The 21514-nt window shown below is 42.3% G+C and overlaps 2 protein-coding genes across 5 annotated transcripts in view; both read left to right on the top strand.

Moving 5' to 3' along the window:
• Positions 1 to 4789, top strand: part of PGM2L1 (phosphoglucomutase 2 like 1) — a 72445-nt gene extending 67656 nt beyond the window's left edge. The window contains exons 15-16 of the transcript XR_010127703.1: positions 376 to 602; positions 4294 to 4789. The gene's annotated coding sequence lies outside the window, so the exon portion shown is untranslated. The remainder of the gene's footprint in view (positions 1 to 375; positions 603 to 4293) is intronic.
• A 12112-nt stretch (positions 4790 to 16901) lies between these two features.
• Positions 16902 to 21514, top strand: part of P4HA3 (prolyl 4-hydroxylase subunit alpha 3) — a 67982-nt gene continuing 63369 nt past the window's right edge. For all 4 annotated transcript variants that reach the window (XM_063672084.1, XM_054440938.2, XM_054440939.2 and 1 more), the window contains exon 1: positions 16902 to 17168. In XM_063672084.1, coding sequence (XP_063528154.1) covers positions 16969 to 17168 — 200 coding nt within the window. In that variant the 5' untranslated portion in view covers positions 16902 to 16968. The remainder of the gene's footprint in view (positions 17169 to 21514) is intronic.

The following is a 21514-nucleotide window of genomic DNA, read 5'->3' as shown; positions in this document are numbered from 1 at the left end:
CTTCAATATTGATGGAGGACTGAGTTTCCAAGGGTTCTTATGAATCTGTGGTCCTGGTCTCTGTTGCCTGCCTTTCCCAGATCAGGCTCAAAGGGAAGATGACTGAAAGGAATGTTCTATGAGGTCCTTTTATCAGCTTCTAAATGGAATATTCTGAGAACCATGCTGACCCCGTCCTTAACCACTTTCCCTAGTTTATTGTTCTTTATAGCATATAAACAAGTGAACAAATCAATTTAAGTAGTAGTAGTATCTGTCTTCATGAGCATAGCTTTTTCACTACTTTACCACTGCCTGGAACAGTGTATGGCCCTCAGTAGGTACCCAATAAATGTTTGTCAAATGAAAGAACCTATCTCATGTTTCTTCTTGCAGAAGAAAAACACTAAATCCTTGATTCCGCATATGTGCAGAGTTGCATGAGAAATATGCAGTGGCGATACCACCTGTTTTAGAGACGTGTTGCTGCTGTTGGGTCATCTCTGCTCACAACATACCTGCTGAAATCTCAAGCTCCACATTTTCTTCCTGCTTTTCCTGAGTGGCCGTATATCTCCCTGGTTTGAAACCTCCAAATCATCTTCGATTTCTCCTGCCACTGGGTATGTGCTATTTGATGCGTTCTTTAAATTTAACAGTCTCTGAAAGTAAAGGGCAAGGCCATTGACTTGAGACCCACGTAAAGAGACCAAGCAGCTAACACAACCTAAAATAATAGGGTTTTATTTTTGTTCTCACTAAAGGAGAAGAGTTGGTATATATATAAATGGAAACGTTTTGGAGGGGGGATTATAATAAAAATTTGGTATTCACTATCCTTCCTCTCTATCTTCCCTAAACCAACACTTCCTCTCATTTCTGTTAGTGCTGTGACCATTCTCCTGTTTATTTTTATTTCCCTCTCTTTACCTCCATTTCTGATCATTAAGTGGTCCAACCTTGCACATAATTTGCTTTAGATTAAGTCTTTGACCTTTATCCTTCTGCTTCATTCATTCATTTAATACATATTGATTAATCTGGAAATGAGAAACAAGGGCACTCCAGAAGGCTAAAAAGTAGGAAAAAAGACACAACCATGTTACTGCCTAAACAACCGGTTAAGGACACCATGCTACTGCCCACACACCACCAGATAAATCACCTTTATCTATTCCTTATGACTTTGGATTCAAAGTAACTTGAGAGAAGGCCCAGTTGGCTGGATTTTTGTCATTGCCTGCCTCCTAGCTGCAACTGGAGGCTGATAAAGGAAGGATATGACTCCCTTAGCTTCCTCCTGAGTTCTAGTAAGAGGCAGGACACTAGTTACCTTTCCATTGAGACACAGTTGGGGAGTTAATTTGCCAAATTGGAAATAATAGTGCAAAAAAAAGTGACAAACATCCACCACAGTGCCAGTGCTGAGTGTTGGAGAATAAACACTGGCAAAGGGAGAGGGGAGGATATTTTAAATACTGAACATGGCATATGTGTGCAGAGCACAAGTGATTTGTTGTTGCTCTTGGAGTTTGAGAGTGGGTGTGGGTAGGGATGTGAGTGGAGAGGTGGAGTGCTCCGTGTGCTGCTCCGCGGAGCTTGGACTTCAGTCAGCAGCTGACGGGAGTCATCGAGGGATGATGGTGGCGCGACAGAATTTCCACTGGAAAGAAGTTTAAAGGGCATCTTACCTAACTGTCACCATTTTCTATGATGTGACCTCCAGTGGGGATACATGTTTGAACCTCTCCCGGGACAATGGGCCAAAACAAGTTCATTCTCTTTTAAATAAAGGCAAGTAGAGAGCTCTTTCTGGTGTTCAGCTGACCTCTGCCTTCTGCAGCTTCTACATTTTGCACTTGGAAACTCTGTGTTATAAAAACAGTCCATTTCCTTTTCACTCAGTCCTCCTACCTCCCAGTCTAAATATGTGTAGTTCAGCTGCTGTTCCTTATATAACCAGTTTTGGGTCCCCCTCCCCTTCCTGATCACCTATGGGCAGTTTGTTTTCAAAAATCCAAGTCCAGAAATTAATACTCACGGAATGCTGGCATCAGTCCAGAGTAGAGAAAGGTGTGATTTCTACCTGAGATGAGAGGCAGCACAACAGATGGGGCAGAGGGGCCTCAGCCGGCAGCACTGCTGGACTTCTCTTCACTTTGCCAGAGATTGGTCTTCCTTTTACTCTCACTCAAGCACCACCCCTTCCAAAAAGCCTTTCCTGACTGTGGCCCTAACCAAGCTGGCAGGGCCCCACCTCTCCTTCTCCATTTGCCCCTCTGTTGTAGCACTTCCCACACCAGACTGAAATGATTGGACTGCCTCAGTGAATTGTGGGCCCCCTGAGAGCTGGAATCAGCTGAGTCGGTGCAGTACCCCCAGCACCCAGCACCTAGCACCAAGCCAAGCAATATCATGAGTCTTCGGCAAAATAAAAAAGGGGAAAAAAAAGTGGAATTTGAACTGGGTTTTTAAAGGCAGGTAGGCTGTGATAAGCAAAGGTGTGGGGAGGGGCACGTGGCATATATGTAAATTCAACTCCAGACAGAGGGGCTATCTGAGTGAAGCCTGGGAAGCCTGGGAAGCCTGCTTGTGACTTGCTAAATGGCTTCCAGCCAGGCTTCGGCTAACCTGAGCTAAATAAGGAAAGCCAGAGTGGGCAGATGGCCCACTCACATGGCTGTTGGCAAGAGGCCTCAGTTCCTTATCACATGGGCCTCTCTGTAGGGTTGCTTGAGTGTCTCCGTGACAAGGCAGCTGGCGTCCTCCAGAGCGAGTGATCCAAAGAAAGAGTAAGGCACAGGCCACAGTGTCTTTTATGACCTAGCCTTGGAAGTCACACACTGTCATTTCTGTACAAGTCTATGGTAACATATAGCAATCCTGCAATCCTCCTACAGTGTGAAAGGGACATAGGGTGTGAGTACCCAGAGGCAGAGATCACTGGGGGTTATCTTGGGGACTGGCCACAACAGAGGGAAAGATTAAGTGATCAATTTTAAACAAGTCATGTTTGAGACACCTGAGAGACATCCAAATGTAAATATCAAGTAGGCAACTGGAAATATGAGTCTGGAGCTCAGAAGAAAGGTCTGAGCTAGAGATATAAATTTGGAAGTTATCAACATACCAAAGTCTTTAAAGCTGTGGAAGTGGCTGGACACAGTGACTCACACCTGTAATCCCACCATTTTGGGAGGCCGAGGAGGGCGGATCGTGAGATCAGGAGATCAAGACCATCCTGGCTAACACGGTGAAACCCCATCTCTACTAAAAAATACAAAAAATTAGCCAGGCGTGGTGGCAGGCACCTGTAGTCTCAGCTACTCGGGAGGCTGAGGCAGGAGAATGGCGTGAACCCGGGAGGTGGAGCTTGCAGTGAGCCGAGATCACGCCACTGCACTCCAGCCTGGGCGACAGAGCAAGACTCTGTCTCAAAAAAAAAAGAAAAAAGCTGTGGAAATGAGTATGATCACCTAATGAGGGTGCAGACAGGAGATGGAATCTTAGCCTTTTGGAACTCCAACTTGTATTCTTTTTACTTTAAAGTTATAATTTAATCTAGTTTTATTAATGGTAAAAACTTTAAGTAAAGAAAATTAGAGGGAAGGATACAACAAACACCCAGGTACCCACCACCTAGAACAACAAAGGTCAGCACTCTTTCTCATTTATCTCACATATTTCCCTTTCCTTTTAAGTACTTCTCTATCCAATTTCATGCTTTGACTCTTATATTGGTTCAATTTATTTTAATTGGTTAGCTTTTGCCAAATAACAAACTATCCCCAAAGACTTAGTGGTTTAAAATAGCAAGTATTTATATAGCTCATAATTCTGCAAGTCAACATTTGTGCTAAGCCCAGGTGAGTTGTTCATCTGGTCTTGGCTGAGTTTACTCATGGGTCTGAGGCCAGCTGCTAAATTGGCTGGTTCCTGGATAATGTAGAATAACTTCCGCTGGGATGGCTCATCTCTGTTCCATGTGATCTCTCTCCAGCAGGCTAGCTCAGGTCATTTCATATGAGTAGTGGGACAGGACTTCAAAAGAAAGAGCTGAGATGTGCGATGCATGTTGAGGCTTAGACAGAGAATTTGTACCATCTCTCTGCTGCATTCCATTGGCCAAAAATGTCATGAGGTCAGTTCAGGTTTAAGGGGAGGAGAAATAGTCTCCCTCCACCTCTTGATGGGGGATGCTGCAAAGTCACAACTCAAAGAGTATGAATTCAGGGAGGATGGAAAGAGTGTGGCAAATTTTGTAATCTACCACAGTTTACTCTTTGACCATAATTATTCACATTCCTCCCACAGGAAAAATATGCTTACCACTATTTCAAGACCCCCAAACACCTCTTGCAATTATGTCATCAGGCTTGAAGACCAGGATCTTGTGGTTCACATCAGGTTTGTATGCGACATTATGGATATTGTTCTTCTTGATCCTGACACCGATGAATTAAAGACAAGTTATTTGCCTCCCACATACCTACTGTACATTGAGACAGAGGCAGGATATCCTCAATAGACACTTCCATTTAAAAAAGCGAAGAACGCCGGGCATGGTGGCTCATGCCTACAATCCCAGCACTTTGGGAGGCTGAAGCAGGCAGGTCACTTGAGGACAGGAGTTCAAGACCAACCTACTAAAAATACAAAAATTAGCCAGGCGTTGGGCAGCACACCTGTAGTCCCAGCTACTCGGGCGGCTGAGGCAGGAGAATCACTTGAGCCCGGGAGGGGGAGGTTGCAGTGAGCCGAGATCACACCACTGCACTCCAGCCTGGGCAACGGAGCAAGACTCTATCTCAAAAAACAAAAACAAAACAAAACAAAATTAAAAAGGGAAGAATGAGAGACACATAGCAATTCTCAACTCCAGCTGGGCAAAGGTTTACAAGTCTCACTATCCCAGGAGAGGGTGTATTTCTTGCTCAGGTCTAGATTCTATTCCCTGGGAGGGGGTTCCTGCTCCACTGATCTCTGCGGCTCTTGACTATACCCTTTGGAACATATTCCTTGTCTGTCACCTTCCTTGGCTACTTCTGAAGATGTGGCCCATATTGGTAGCTGAATAATTGGTACTTTGAATAATTTCAGTCTATTCCATACTCCAAATGACACAACTGTTTTGTGACATCTCTCTAGATTTTATTACTGGTATTTTTGAATTGGGCTTCTGTGAGATCTCACTCTTAAGTTTCCAAGAAGTTTTTTTTTTGTCTAGAGGTTGACTAGACATCATTTTAATTCTTGCAGAGGTCTTTATAAAGTGCCATTATGAAACACAGATTACTGTTTTTCCAGCCTCTAGTAATAATTTCCCATCATTTCCCCAGACTTCACTATGTTTGCTCTTGCCATTTTCCCAGTTTCCAACCACTCCCAATCTCAAAGCCAATGTCACAAATTTTAGGGTATTGTTAAAGGCCTAACATCTCACTTTCAGACACCAATTTCTGTATCAGTCTACTTTTGCTGCAAAACAAATTACCCCAACACTTAGTGGCTTAAAATGGCAGCTATTTATGTATCTCACTGTTGTGTGGGTTAGCAGTTTTGACTGAGGTCAGCTGGGTATTTCTTCTGGTCTTGAGTGAGTCCACTTCTCTGTTGGTGGTCAGCTGCCAAGTTGACTGGGTGCTGGTTAATTTCTGATGGCCTCGGCTGGGTTGGCTGAGCACTGCCGCACATGATCTCTCACATTCCAGCAGGCTGGCTCAGGGTGCTCCCTGGGTGCCTGGGCAGAGCCCCAAAAGAGAGAGCCAAAGCATGCAAGGCCTCTGGACACCTAGGCTCAGAACTGATGCACTGTTCCTTCTGTTGCAATTTATTGGTGAAAGAAAATAATAAGGACTTCCCAGATTCAAGCAGGAGATACAAAGTCATATAGCAAAGGGTGTGGATATGGAGAGGAATAAGGATCATGGCTATTTTTACAATTTGCGATACCTCCTCAGAGGCCACCCTCATCACAAAGTGGGAGGCCATCCTTCCCTTCCAAATTTTATCTTTATGTGACATATGTACGTATCAAATATATATAGTTTTTTCCCCTATGAGTTCTATATGTTTTTAAATGAACTATTTCATACATACTACATAATTTGTGCAGTATAAATGTAAGGTATAAAGAATAGGATGCTTTTGTACCTACCATGCAGGGAAAGAAATGCAATTTTATCAATATATTTTAAACTCCCTGTATGCCTCTCCCAACCTAATATTCACTTCTTACCTGGACTATGCAGCTCCTTCCTGTCTTACCTCCTCCCATCAGCTCTACCTGCTGAAGCTAGCATGATACTAAAAAACAAAAATCAAATAATTCCTGTACTTAAAACTATTCAGTTGTTTTCCATTGACCTTCGAATAAAATCCAAATTTATTTATAGAGTAGGCCCTTTGCCATCTGGCTCCTGTTTACACTTAATGCCTCATTTTTGCCATTCATCCCTCAATGTGCTATGCTTATTCTCAAAACAGATCATTGAGATTTTGCCAAAGAAAGTGGCTTCCGTAGTTCCATGCACTTCCTCTTTTGGAGCATGTGTCACTCTTGTTATTAGCTGTTTGCTTCTCTGTCTCCACTACTTAACTTGTCCCCACCTGGCTCTGAAGGTGAGGATCCCAATGTCTGCTGTGTCCCTCTGGGGCCAAGCACAGCAGCTGGCACCCAGGATGCTCAGTAATAGTTGAATGGATGAATGAATGCTAGACTCTGAGGACAAAGAGAAGCTTCACAAAAATTTCCTAGCCTATGTGAAGAACAGATATATTGAATTAATAAATTGATCTCTCTGCTAAGCCAACAGCAAATGTGGGACTAGGATGGTGGGTTTGAGTTGGCTTATAAGTTCCACTAGGGGTCACTGTGGCAATGCCTCGGAGTCTCTTAAAAAACCACATTATTTCCATGGAAAGACTCTACCTGCTTCGAATGGAAATGTGATTTTTCAAAGGTGGTAGTGGTTTTATTTTGTGTTTTAATAAGCTCCCCATTCAGTCCACTGGAGAGAGCTGTATGTGAGCCACCCGTGAGTCTGAAGGACTTAGTAACCCCTGCTGGTGCCCAGTTTATGCCTGTAGTGGTTCTTCAACTTGGAGCCACCATAACAGCTTTCACAAACATGAGTTAATTTATCTTCCACGTCAGGTGTTGGCAGCCAGGATAGAGATTGTTATTATTTCCATCTTAAAAATGATATTTCTAGAACGTTAAGTAATTTTCCCAAGGAATCACAGCTGGTACCTACCTAAGCAGGGACTTGAATCTGGGTCTTTCTAATACAAATGTATTAGTTTACTAAAAATATATTGAGTTCCAGGCTCTGTAAAAGATGATAGAGATGCAAAGACATGCCCCTCAAACTTAATGTCTTAGAAGCAAAGACTGTCAAAGCGGAAAGGAACTTTGAAGATCACCTAATGGAGTGTTCTCAACTCGGATGTGTGTAAGAATCACCTCAAGAGCCTGTTATAAATGCAGATTTCCTGGACTTTGCCTGTCTTCCACCCTCTTACAGTCTGATTCAATGAATCTGGGTGGACCTTGGAATCTGAATTTTTCATAAGAACATCCACATAATTGTGGATGCAAATACCTGAATAATTCTGATGCAAATAGACTGTGGACCACACTGAGAAACACTGATCTATTGGTTTCATCCTTTCATAATATAAAGGAGAAACTGAGGCAATGTGAGTCCCCTGGAAATATTCCTCGGATGTAGAAGGGAGGCTAACCCAGGAACTGATATTGAGCAATGTGAAGTAATGATGCAATGGAAAGAGCATTCGACTGAGAGCTGGGGGCCCTGGGTTTACCGTCTTGCAGCTGAGTCACTTCATTTCCATAAGCTGGTTTTCTCAACTGTAAAATGCAGGACAGTACATACTTCATAGGCTTATTGTGAGGACAGGCAATTCAAAAGATTTGGAAGGAAGACTGGCACTAGAGACACTTGATAAAGAGATTAACAGGATTGTTTTGAATGCTCTTTCTACTTTATTTATCTATTCTCTTATTTTCATTTTTATTTTCTTGGCTGGGCGTGGTGGCTCACGCCTGTAATCCTAACACTTTGGGAGGCCAAGGTGGGCAGATTGCCTGAGCTCAGGAGTTCAAAACCAGCCTGGGCAACATGGTGAAACCCTGTCTCTACTAAACAATACAAAAAAATTAGCCAGGCATGGTGGTGGGTGCCTGTAGTCCCAGCTACTTGGGAGGCTGAGGCAGGAGAATTGCTTGAACCTGGGAGGTGGAGGTTGCAGTGAGCCAAGATCACGTGACTACACTCCAGCCTGGGTGACAGAGGAGGACTCCGTCTCCAAAAAAAAAAAAAAAAAAAAAAAAAAAACCAGAATTATTTTCTTGAGACAGAGTCTTGCTATCTTGCCCAGGCTGTAGTGCAGTGGCACAATCATGACTCACTGTAGCCTTGATCTCCGAACCTCCCCAAGCCCAAGAAATCCTGCCTCCTCTGCCTCCCAAGTAGCTCGCACCACAGGCATGCACCACCACTCCTGGCTAATATTTTTATTTTTGTCTCTCTATGTTACCCAGGCTGGTCTTGAACTCCTGGGCCTCCCAAAGTGTTGGGATTATAGGCATGAGCCTCCATGACTAGTCTATTCTATACTTTTAAACGAGTACTTGCAATTGCCAGGCACTCAGCTAGGAACCATCTCACCTATATGAAGTATATGATCTAGTGTAGCAGAGAGCCATTAATTATACAAATAAGAAGTAATAATAATAGTTATTATTATTATTATTATTATTATTATTATTATTATTATTCTGAGACAAGCTCTCACTCTGTCACCCAGACTGGAGTGCAGTAGCGCAATTCTGGCTCACTGTAGCCTCAACCTCCTGGACTCAAGCAATCCTCCCACCTCAGCCTCCTAGCTGGGACTATAGGCACACATCTCCACAACCAGATAATTTTTAACTTTTCTGTGGAGACAGAGTCTCACTGTAACCCAGGCTGGTCTCGAACTCCTGGCTTCAAGCAAACCTCCTGCCTCAGCTTCCCAAAGTGCTGGGTTTACAGGCGTGAGCCACTGTGCCTGGCCCAAATAAAAAATTATAATTGTCATAAATGCTACCAAGGGAAAATACAGGGTGTGTTTTGAATAATATGAAGACTTGAACCTAGTCTGCAGACAAATAAAATGTCCCTGAGGAAATGACTCAAAGGATGAGTAGGATTTAGTCTGTCAGAAATTCCGCATGAATCAGGAAAGAGCTTGCCAAGAGCAAGAAATGAAAAGACAAAAGGCCAGCATGGCTGGAGTGGAGCAAGCAGAGGAGAGTGGCACAAGCTGAAGCTGAGGGTGGTTATTATTTCCAGAGAAGCCTTTCTCTTTTCCTGACTTGATAATTATTTGAAAATCTTGATCTTTTTCCTCAACTATTTTCTGTCAATTTTTTTCCATTTTAATACTCAAAAGCCTTATTATAGTAACATTTCCTCAAAGCTAATATACATTTTTCACTATTTTGACATTCAGAAATAGGGATGGTCTAATAATACAGGTTGAAAAAAAACTTGCTATTTAGCAAGTTGTTCCAAACAGGAATGTAAGTTGAGCCCTCACAAACTTACCAGTGCTCAGAAAATACCTATTCCAATGTCGTCATGTAATTATTTACACTTGTAGCATAATTTCATTAAATTTTAGTTTGTTTTAGTTAAACTTGGAACACTGCTATTACTCAAAGTGACTTCAAAAATTCCTCTCTGATCCAGAAGTAAAACAAAATATTATAGTTAGGAGGTTCTGATTGTGGGGAAGATGAAACAGATATATTCTACCCTGGCAATTGTAAAACCCAGACAGAATACACAGAACAGGCATTTGAGGACTCTGTCTTCCTGCTACTTGGCCCTGGATACATGCAGTCATGAGGAGTACATAGCAGAATGGGGTAAGTGAAATCTCAGGTTTTCTGTGAGAGGACCTAAAAGGGGAGCCTCAGGGGACTGGAAAGTATCAAACATCATAGAGAGACAAGCTCAGGAGAGCAATGCCGTAATTCCTGGGTTCACCTCTGAGCTGTGCATGCATGGATCTGATACTAAACAGCATACCATAGGCTTGAGTACCGAGGTATGGGATAAAGGGATAAACCACCATCCAGATCCAAGACTGCCCCCTGAGTATGCACCACTGAAAGAGGTCTGAATAGTATTGCAAGGCTTTGAAAACTGAACTGTCATTGGAACCACAGCCACAAAGACAGGTCACAGTTCATGGCCTGCATCCAGCTGGGTCATTTGCATGCTAAAATGAAAGTATGAATATTCTCCGTAAGATTTAAACAAGATCTAGACATGTATAATATTCAGAATGTTTAGTATTTAATCCAAAATTACTCAGCATACAAAGAACAGAGAAAATCTCAATCTACATGAGAAAAAACAGCGAACAGATGCCAATGAAGAGAGAACATAAGTGTTGAAATTGTTAAAGACTTTAAGCTAGGCATTATAAAATGCTCCAAGAAGTAAAGGTGAACACTCTTGAATGGAAATGGTATCAACAAACAAGTAGAAGACATAAAGAGAAACCAAATGGAAATGTTAGAGCTGAAAGTATAATAACCAAAATAAAAAACTCACTGATGGACTTAATGGCAGAATACGGATGACAGGAAAGAGTCAGTGAACTTGAAAATAGACCCACAGAAATTGTCTAATCGAATAAGAGAAAAAGATTTTTAGAAAATGAACATGGCCAGATATGGTGGCTCATGCCTGTAATCTCAACATTTTAGGAGGCCAAGGTGGGAGGATCGCTTGAGCCCAGGAGTTCAAGACCAGCCTGGACAACATAGTAAGACCTTGTGTCTACAAAAAAAGAAAATTAGCTGGGTGTGGTGGCATGTGCCTGTGGGTCTAGCTACTCAGGAAGCTTTGCCAGAGCCCAGGAGATCAAGGCTGCAGTGGGCCGTGATTGCACCACTACAGCACTCTAGCCTGGGCAACAGCGTGAGACCTTATAGAAAGAAAAGAAAGAAAGAGAGAAAGAGAGAGAGAAGGAAGGAGGGAGGGAGGGAGGGAAGGAAGGAAGGAAGAAAGGAAGGAAGGAAGGGGAAAAGAAAAAATGGAAAAAAAGAAAAAAGGTCAACTCAGAATTCTACATTCAGTGAAAATATACTTCAGGATAAAAGTAAAATAACTACAGTCTTAGATGAAAGAAAATTAAGAGAATTCATTGCCAGCAGACTTGCTCTAAAAGAATTTCTAAAGATATTGACTCAGCAATCGAAAAATTTGCCACAGGAGAAAAAAAAGCCCAGGCTTAAATGACTTGCGTGGTATATTCTTCCAAATGTTTATAGAAAAACTAACTCCAATCCTTTACAAACTCACACAAAAATATAGAAAAGGAGGGAACACTTTCCCACGCATTCTATGAGATCAAAAGTATGATACCAAAACAGACAAAGATATCAGATAAAAAGAAAATCATAGACCAACATATCTTGTGAATATAGATACAAAAATCCTCAACAAAATATTAACAAACCAAATCCAGCAACATATGAACAAGACTATATATCATGGCAAGTGAGATTTATCCCAGGAATGCAAGGTTGGTTCAATGTACAAAAGTCAATCAATATAACACATCATGTTAAGAAAATAAGGGGTGAAAACTACATGATCATCTCAGTAAAGGTAGAAAATGCATTCTACAGATTAAAAACATTCAACAAACTAAGAACAGAAGGGAACCACCTCAACCTGATTAGGGTATTAACAAAAAGCCTTCAGCTCACATCATACTTAATAGCAGAAGACTGAAAACTTTGCCCCTAAGATCTGAAATATGATCAGAATGCCTTCTCTTACCACTTCTATTCAACATTATACCGGAGATTCTAGCCAAGTCATTTTAGCTAAATAAATAAATAAAGAGCATAGAGACTGGAATGGAAGAAGTAATCTATTTTCTGATGTTATGATTGTCTATATGTAAAATCATAAGGCATCCACAAAACACACTATAGACCCATTAAATTAGTTTAAAAGGTTACAAGATTTAAGCTCAATACACAAAAATCAATTGTACTTCCATACAGTTGCAATGAACAATCTGTTCATTGTAATGAAATTACAATGTAATGTAATGTAAAATGAAATTAAGAAAAAATTTCATTTACAATAATATTAAAAAACCACACGAAGCCATTTATATGAAATGCCAAGAATAAAAAAAATCCACATAGATGAAAAGTAGATTAGTGGTTGTCATGAGGGAGCGACTGCTAATGGGTACAGGGTTTCTTTTTTTTTTTTTTCTTTTTCTGAGACGAGTCTCACTCTGTCACCCAGGCTGGAGTACAGTGGTGTGATCTCTGCTTACTGCAACCTCCACCTCCCAGGTTCAGATGATTCTCCTGCCTCAGCCACCCAAGGGATACAGGGTTTCTTTGTGAGGTAAAGAAAATACTCTAGAATCAGATATTTGTGATGGTTTTGCAACCCTGTGAATATATTAATACTAAAAACCAACTGATTGTACACTAAAGGTAAATTTTATACTATGTGAATTATACTTCAATTTTATAAAGAAGACTATACTTAGGAATAAATTTAACAAAATTATGATATACAATTTTGTAGCTCTATCTGCTGAAAGAACCTGGGGGCAGCAGCATCCCAGTCACAGTAAGCACACCAGCACCCGAATCTTGGTTTCTTAACACTGTTTTCCATTAAAAGGAACCAGCACTCCTTGGAGAAATGCCTGATTCTGGGACTGGGGCTGGGAAAGAAACTACAGGATTACCTGGAATAGCTTATAACTAACAATGTATAGAATGACAGGAATAAAGGGGACATATCAAAGGGACACAAGAGCCATATTGAAGGAGTTAGTCAACTTGTGTTGGCCAGGACAACTCCATCAAATAAATAGTTAATTATAATTCATTCAATAACATGTATGAGCTCATACATATTGATATAAGTAAATGAATAAGTTAATAACTGGGACAGAAGAATATAGAGAATATATATATTCTCTGTATTGCCAGAGAATGCCAATAAGTACTAATAACCTGCTAATTAATAAGTAGAAAATACTTTTTCATTAACTTTATGCTGGAGGAACCAGGCATACATCATTTATACCAAGTACTGAAAGTTAACACCACCAGCAATGGGACAAATCAACATACTGTGCCTCCTGACATGATGCACTGAGAACAAAGAATTATTCCTGTCGTGTTTCTGCCAAAGTTGCATCTACTCATGAGGAAACATCAGACAAACTCAAACTGAGAGATCGTCCAAAAAATAACTGGCCTGTTATCTTCAAATATGTTAAGATAGCAGAGACTAAGGAAAGATTGAGGAACAGTACCAGATTGAAGAACACTAAAGAGATATGACAACCAAGCACACCAGTAGTCCTGGATAGGATCCTAAATTCACAACACATTTAAATGGTACAATCAAGAAAATTTGAAGAAGGTATGTGGACTCGAGGTATTAGTATTTTGTCAGTGTTAGTTTCCTAATATTGATGGTTATATTGTGGTTTTGTAGAAGGTCTCTAAGAATCTTATGGGTGTACCTTATATTTCAACCAGGAAAAAAAAATGCTTCTAAGAATCTTAGGGCTGGCTGGGCATGGTGGCTCACACCTGTAATCCCAACACTTTGGGAGGTCAAGGTAGGGGGATCACTTGAGGCCAGGAGTTCGACACCAGCCTAGGCAACATGGTGAAACCCTGTGTCTACAAAAAATACAAAAATGAGCTGGGCATGGTGGCATGTGCCTGTAGTCCCAGCTACTCAGCAGGCTGAGGCAGGAGGATCACTTGAGCCCAGGAGTTCAAGGCTATAGAGAGTCGTGATCGTGCCACTGCATCCAGCCTTGCAACAGAGCAAGACCCTATCTCTAAAAAAATAAAAAGACTTTTAAGACTGTTGTACCACCACCCTGAGTCTCAGCCCAAGTTAGAGAAGGGCACTTCTTGGGAAGAAATATAGATATCATTTTTGTTTAACGGAAAGAACTCCAATAAAATTTACAGGAAATCCTCAAAGGTTTTAAGATAATTTTATCAATAGAAGTACTGCCCACTTGGGCTAAAGAGACAGAGACAATACAAAGCAGATACCTTTGGGTTCCTTTATCAGTTTCCTACTGTTGCTGAAACAAATGACCACAAACACAGTGGCTTAAACAACACATATATTGTCTTACAGTCCTGGAGTTCCGAAGTCTGAAATGAGTTTCACTGGACTAAAATCAACGTGTCAGCAGGTCTCTGTTCCTTTTGGAGGCACTAGAGGAGAACCTGTTTCCTTGCCTTTCCAGCTTCTAGAAGCGGTTCACAATCCTTGACTGGCGGCCTCTTCATTCATCTTTAAAGTCAGCAATATAGTATTAAGTATCTTTAAATCTTTCTGACTTTGCTTCCATTGTCACATTTCTTTCTATGACTTTTAAGGACCCTCGTGATTGCATTGGGACTACCAAGATAAACCAGCATAATCCTCCAATGTCAAGATCCTTAACTTAATCACATCTGTAAAGTCTCTTGTGCCATGTAAGGTAACACAGTCATGGGTTTTGGGATTCAAGACATGCACATCTTTGGAGGGAGGGCATGATTCTGCCTACCACAGTCCCTAATCTTCTATGGTCAGAATACCTTCTATGGGAAGGCTACTCAGTTAGAAAGGGTTTGTGCAGGCTAGGAGCCTTGAAGCTTAAGGTTCAAAACCTTCTAGGTAAATCTGCCTCTGTTATTGATTAAGAATATGGAATCAGGATCCACATGACCTGGGTTCAATTCCCTTCTCTACCACTTACTGTGTATGTTGATTGAATTGATATTACAGATTGGGTTTTCTAGAAGCAGAGGCACAGATGGAGTTTGAGGTGCAAGATGTTTATTAGAGATCAGCATCTACGAAAGGGAAAGGAAGTAGGAAAAGGCAGAGGAAGAAGTCAAAGAGGCTTGATGAAGCCTTGATCAAGGTGGCAGGTGCGCTGGAGCTAGTATTACCTGTAAGAATTGTCTCACGATGGGCCAAAATGGCTAGGCCTTGATTCCCTCACCTTGCTCCGTTGCTGGATTAGGGCTGCCCCAAGAAGGACATTTCCCTATGCGAGACTGCTCTCTACTATAGGACAGACCCTAAAGCAGCTGACCGCTGGAGACTCTTCTCATCACTTTCCCTGCAGCTGTGCAGCAAGTCCTTCTTCGAAGGGGGATCTGCACAGTACATCTCATGTCTACACAAGCAGTGGTGTGCTGGAGCTGACTCACCCCAGTTCACAGGAGTTGTTAGCATCTTTATCCAACCACAGTCAGTGGTGACATTTTTGCATGTTGAAATTAGCCACTGTGGGAGAATTGACACCACAGAAATTGGCAAATGCCACAAATCAGAACTTTATTTTTTTCCTGGAGAGCTGGTTTACCAGCACACCTCGAATGTGATCCACAAGTGATTAACATTGAGTAGGTTAATGATTGTCCCTACAACTCAATCTTCTCATCGGTAAAGTGGGGCTAATAATACTGTAAGAATACTAATACTACCTAGGCTATAGGGTCAGCATGAGAATTAAATGAGTTAATACATGTAAAATACTCTGGACAGCAATTAAATGAGTTAATATATGTAAAATACTCTGGATGGCGCCTGCCACACAGGAAACACTCAGTAAGTATTAACTACTATGTTTACTGTTCCCATTGTTATTACAATTATTGCTACCTTAAAAACTTCCACTGGATTTTCATAGAGGACAAGCACCTCAATTTCTTAGTATGACATGCAAAGACCTTTCACAATCTGATAGTTTCAAGCACAAGGAACTTTTCATCATTTCTGGAACTCAAACTGTTTTCCACCTCCAAACCTTGTCATGCACATGTACCTTCTGCCAGGAAAGCCCACTCCTCCCTTGCCTGTCAACTTCCAATTATTTTCATCCTTTTGAACCAGCACGCATCACCTCCTCTCTGATGCCCTCTCCACCCACTACATGAGGGTTCCTTCTTCAGCGTTGCCATTGCGTATTGCACAACCCTCAGTTACCTTGACAGCACTTTATTGTGATTACTTGTTTACATACCTGTCTCCTCCTTTGAGTCCAGGATTGGATCTGCTATTTCTCTGTGTAGGCAGCACAGTAACATAGGTGCTAATAAATATTTGTTGAATGAATGAACATTGCCTGGGAAATGCATAAGAGGGGGGAAATAGAGTACATAGCCTAGTAGGCTATAATAATAATAATATTTTTATTTGCTTAAGTGACTCTAAATATATTGTGTAAAGCAGTGACTTTAGGACCCCAGAGTTTCAGGTTCTGTAAGCCCTAGATTTGTCATATACTCACATCCTGACAGGGTCCTACTTATCCTTCAGATGGCTCAGATGTCACGCCCTCTGTGAGGGTTTTCCTCCCCGCTGCCCTCTTGCCGCTCTTTGCCTGCGCACCTATTCACATACGCATAATTGACTCTTCTGGACGTCCCTGTGGGGATTCAGTGGTGTTTGTGTATTCCCACTCCATGGTACAGAGGGGCGGATATTTTGGGGATCCTGTCAGCATGATGTTAACCATATTTGGGGATAGTCACAGCCTTAGACCTGTGAATTCATCGCTCACCCCGCCCTCGCCTCAATTTCCCCTAGTGTGATGGGCACAGTGGAAACACCTTCCCAGGGTCGCGATTTAGTGGAGGGTGGCGGTGACTGATGTTGCAGGAAGCCCCCACGCATTCCGAGGAGCTGAGGGCTAGAGAGCGAGGTGAGGCGTCGAAACAAGGAAGGAGTCAGGGGGCGTGGGGCGAGACTGAGCGGCGGACGGGACGGGCCTGGGCCAGAGGGCGGGGCCTGAGCCGGGAGGGGGTGGAGACAGGGGCGGGGCAGGCCAGGGCGGGAGCGGCTGGCGCCGCGCGGCCAGGACTGTCTGAGGAGAAGTTCGCGAGCACTGGCTATGGGTCCTGGGACGCGGCTGGCGGCGCTGCTGGCGGTGCTGGCGCTCGGGACAGGAGACCCAGAAAGGGCTGCGGCTCGGGGTGACACATTCTCGGCGCTGACCAGCGTGGCGCGCGCCCTGACGCCCGAGCGCCGGCTGCTGGGGCTGCTGAGGCGGTACCTGCGCGGGGAGGAGGCGCGGCTGCGGGACCTGACTAGGTGAGGGCACGGCGAGTGGGAGCGACCGAGGGGCCTCAGTGGGAGACACTGTGCCGTAGGGTGGGGTGACTCAGGTTGAGTGTGACCTCAGGCTCATTGTCATGCTGCGTGGGACCCCAGACCCACTATCGCACCGTGCGACTGAAACATTGTGGCGTGGGGTGGAGAGTGGCTCTGAGGGCCAGTGTGACCCCCTAGACCCATTGTCACTCTGTGTGGGACCCTGACACTCCGTGGCATGAGGTGTTGGCGAGGGTTGGGTCACACTGTGTGGGACTGCAGACTCCATCACACACACAGTGGCACCCCCCATATCCAGCGTCACACAGCAAAGTTGATACACTGTGGAAGAGCGGGGCGGGGTGACTCTAGAACCTCACAATGTGCTGTGCGAAGCTGTGTGAGCCCCAGGCCCTGTGTCACAATGACACAAACACAGTGGACAGTGCTGTGACAGAGACACTGTCAGAGTGAGATGGAGAGAATACGGTGATGCTTTAGCTACGCAAGTATTGACCTTTCAAGGGGCGATCGTGAAACATCGCATGACCTAGTGAGCTGATGTTTAGTGTTAGGAGTCAGGTGACAGTCTTCCACCATATGTGAGATTTACATGTCATTGGGACTGGATGGGCACGACACTGTGGATATCATACTCTGCATGTGAATGATGCTGAGTAACTGTACAGGTCGCTACGTGAATAATGCTTCAGTTCATTAATTCATACAACACATATTTTTGAGTGCCTACTAAGAGCCAGGCAGTGTTCCAGGCAGTGGGGATAAAATGGTGAACAAGAGCCAACTCTGCCCTCAAGGAGTTTGGGTCTGTAGCACCATGACTGTTAATCAGAGATGTCCACTGCCCTCTATGTCTTCAGTTCTTCCTTCTCTTTACACATGTAGAAGCTCTCTAAATACTAAATAAATGATAACTGAGATGTTATATGTGTGTCAACATATTTGATATCAAAAAAGCACTGTGAAAAAACATACTTGATGCAGAAGATACTGAGTGTAGCACACAGCAGTGGATGCTCAGCTAATACAGTTTTGGGATACAATCACAGCTAATATAGTTTTGGGATACAATCAACAAACTCTAGTGCTACACACTGTGGCATATAAGATTGTCAGACTTGGGATGCTGAGGCACCATAGTCGTGTATGGACTTAGCAGTGTCCAACTGACAAAAATGAAAGATAAATGATTGTATATGATACCATCTGTATGAATATGTGCTGCGCCTTCTCTGCTTGGGATATCAAGAAGCCTACAACACTGACAGAGTGTTTATGACCACGTCACTATTTGGATATATTAATATTGTACTTATATCATGTGACCTTCTCATTGAGCGAAGACAGCACAATGCACTGCTTTTAAAACTTTGTGTGAGTGTATGTGGTAATAATACTGATTCTGGGGTGACATGAGAAGAAGGTATGTGGAATGGGGAGTGACTCTGAGGTCCAGTGTGACCCCCAAACCCATTGTCACCCTGTGCGAAACTTTGTGACCCCATGACTGTGACAGAGAGCTATGTAGAAGAGAAGCATTTTGTGGGTGGAAAGTATTTGCGAGAGATCTTGTTAATAGTGACTGAATGAGCTAATTTGGTGCTTGTGCTTTAAGTATGTGGCTTGCATATAAACAGCTTGAAATAGTGTGACAATATATACAATATAGGTATGTATTAATTTTAACAATAAATGAAGATCATTTCAATAATTATTGTTACTCTTTGGAATAGCATAGTTGTCTAGTATTCTATGGGTCCATGTTGACTGAGCCAAATGTTTTCTTTTTGTTCATAGCCCAGAGTCATTGGAGTCCAAGCTTATTAGTGGAAATAGGACAGAATTTTTTCTCTTTGATTTCAGAGCCCAGCATTCTCCCTGCTACCCATGCTTGTTCTCATACCAGTAATCTCTTTGGTTAGCTCAGATGGAGACGGGAGTGGGGGGTCAAAATCCCCCTGCTGGTCTTTCAGGTTACATTCTCAGAAGAGAGCACTCGAAGCATTTTGGCCAAAGCAGCTGGCCAACCCCATTCCACCATGCTGGTCTCCTTCACTGTCTTTCTACCATTGTCATTGTCACAACTTTGTCACAGCAGGAGGTCTCATACAAACCGTATCTCATTTGATTCTCTGTCACACACAATGCTTTGAAATAGATTTGTATTACACTGTTAACTATTGAGAAATCAGTTAAAACATGAGAAAACTAAAGTCTAGTTGCTCACTCAAGATTGTATTAATAAATCTAATAGGTAGCAAATCCAGGATTAGGACACAGTTGTTTTGATTGTTTATCCAACTTTTTTCCTATTATGCTGTGTTATCCCTACCACTTCTTTTATCTGTTATACCAAGACATAGACCAAGCCCCTAACTAATTGAGGTTTTACTAGTGGCCACAGTACATGGTGGTTAACAGTGAATTCAGGAGTTTAGCAGACCTCTATTTGAATCATTGGCTCTGATCTTGGACAAGTTACTTTACCTCTTTGAGCTTTAGTTTCCTACTCTGTAAAATGATGATAAAAATAGTACCTACCACCATAGGGTTTTTGGAAGGATTAAGAGTACCATGTAAAAGTATTTATCATTGTGCCTGGCATGTAACAATTGCTGGACAAATGCTAAGCCTTTATGCTTTTTATTTTATTTTATTTTATTTTATTTTAAGACCATCTAGTGAAACTAGGCCCCACTTTTGGCTCTAAGTATTAACTAGGATTGTGACAGCCTAGATAAAAAAACAAATCAGAAAAGTTCTCAATTATTTTCTCAGGTGACTTATGAACAGTTAATTTTGTAGTTTAGTTTGATATTTTGAAGACTGTCATTCTGTCATTCTGTTCTCTAGTGACTGCTCTAAAACCCAGTGAAATGTTTGCTTTTTAAGAGACAGGGTCCTGCTCTGTCACCCAGGCTAGAGTGCAGTGGCTCTACCACAGCTCACTATAACCTCAAACCCCTGGCTCAAGTGATCCTCCTGCCTGAGCCTACCAAGTAACTAGGACTACGGGTGCACACCACCATGCCTGGCTAGGGTTTTTTTGTTTTTGTTTTTGTTTTGTTTTGTTTTGTTTTGTTTTGTTTGGTAGAGACGGGGTCTTGCTCTCTTGCGCAGACTGGTCTTGAACTCCTGACCTGAAGTGATCCTCCCTCCTCGGGCTCCCAAAGTGTTGGGATTGCAAGCATGAGCTACTGCGCCCAGCCTTTATGTTTGCCTTTTAAAACAAGAATTTTGGCAGTTCTTGCTAATTTTTCTATACTCCCAATCTGGTGATTTTATGTAACTTGAGAGGCTATTTCCAAGGCTCTCAGTTGAGATAGAAAAATGCAATATTCTTGAGGTTGAAACTACTCCCTACTCCAAGTTAATGAATAAAAATTATAATTGTTATAGTATATATAGTTATATGCCAGTATGGTACATATACTAGTTATATATATAAAAAGAGTTTACCCTAGCTTTTGTTGTTGCTGTTTTGCAGTTTAAAACACCACCAAGAGTGAGAGAGAAGTGTCAGCAGCATTTTTTTCTGTGCTGAGGATTAAGCATTAAGAATGTCCCAGAAGAACTGATACAAAACCATTTCTGAATTCCAAAGGCAAAACATATTGAAGTGAAATAGCCCATGTATTGTGGTTGGATAACCTGCCCAGGCTATGTTTAATGCAGGGATTGGGTTGCAAATTTTATGTGCAGATTCTTGAAGGAAAGGATCTGATTTTCCATTCTCAGCAGTATTTGTTAAAGCAAAAAGACATTTAGGAAACCCTGAGGTTTGAATTCAGTATCCAGTAACTCAGTTTCCAGTCTCTGGAAACCGCTATGTGCTCAGAGGCTGGGCATAGGGCCAACTTTTGGATTCTAAGCCAACCTCAGTTATCAGTTGAGAGATTTTTTTCTTTGTGTGACAGAAAAATGGCATATCTAAACACTGGATTGAATTGATGTGCTGCAATAGAGATCAAACCCTGACCTAAACAAATCAACCCCAAAATGCAAAGAGGGGTGCTAAGAAAACAAAGAAGTAGATAGCACTTTTGATTTGATGCATGACTTGGGGCAAATATTCACCTCTCTGCTTTACCATTTTACCTTTGTGCCTCAGTGTCCTCTGATTCCTATTAAACATTAGTCCTCAAGCTAATGAGGAATCTGTTTATTCAGTTGTGGAGGGGGTGATGAAAAGAAATAACAGTATGTGCATGCTGAAAAGATCCATAGAAATCTTCTAGACTAGATCAGTTCCTTCATTTTAGGGATGAGGAAACTGAGTGATAGTTGGAGGCTGGGTCAGAATAAGTCCCAGTTCCTTCCTATCC

The sequence above is a fragment of the Pongo pygmaeus genome, chromosome 9 (genome assembly GCF_028885625.2).
Source record: "Pongo pygmaeus isolate AG05252 chromosome 9, NHGRI_mPonPyg2-v2.0_pri, whole genome shotgun sequence".
Classification (NCBI taxonomy): Eukaryota; Metazoa; Chordata; class Mammalia; order Primates; family Hominidae; genus Pongo; species Pongo pygmaeus.
Note: the sequence above shows the minus strand (reverse complement) of the source record. Positions and strands in the feature narration are given on the sequence as shown.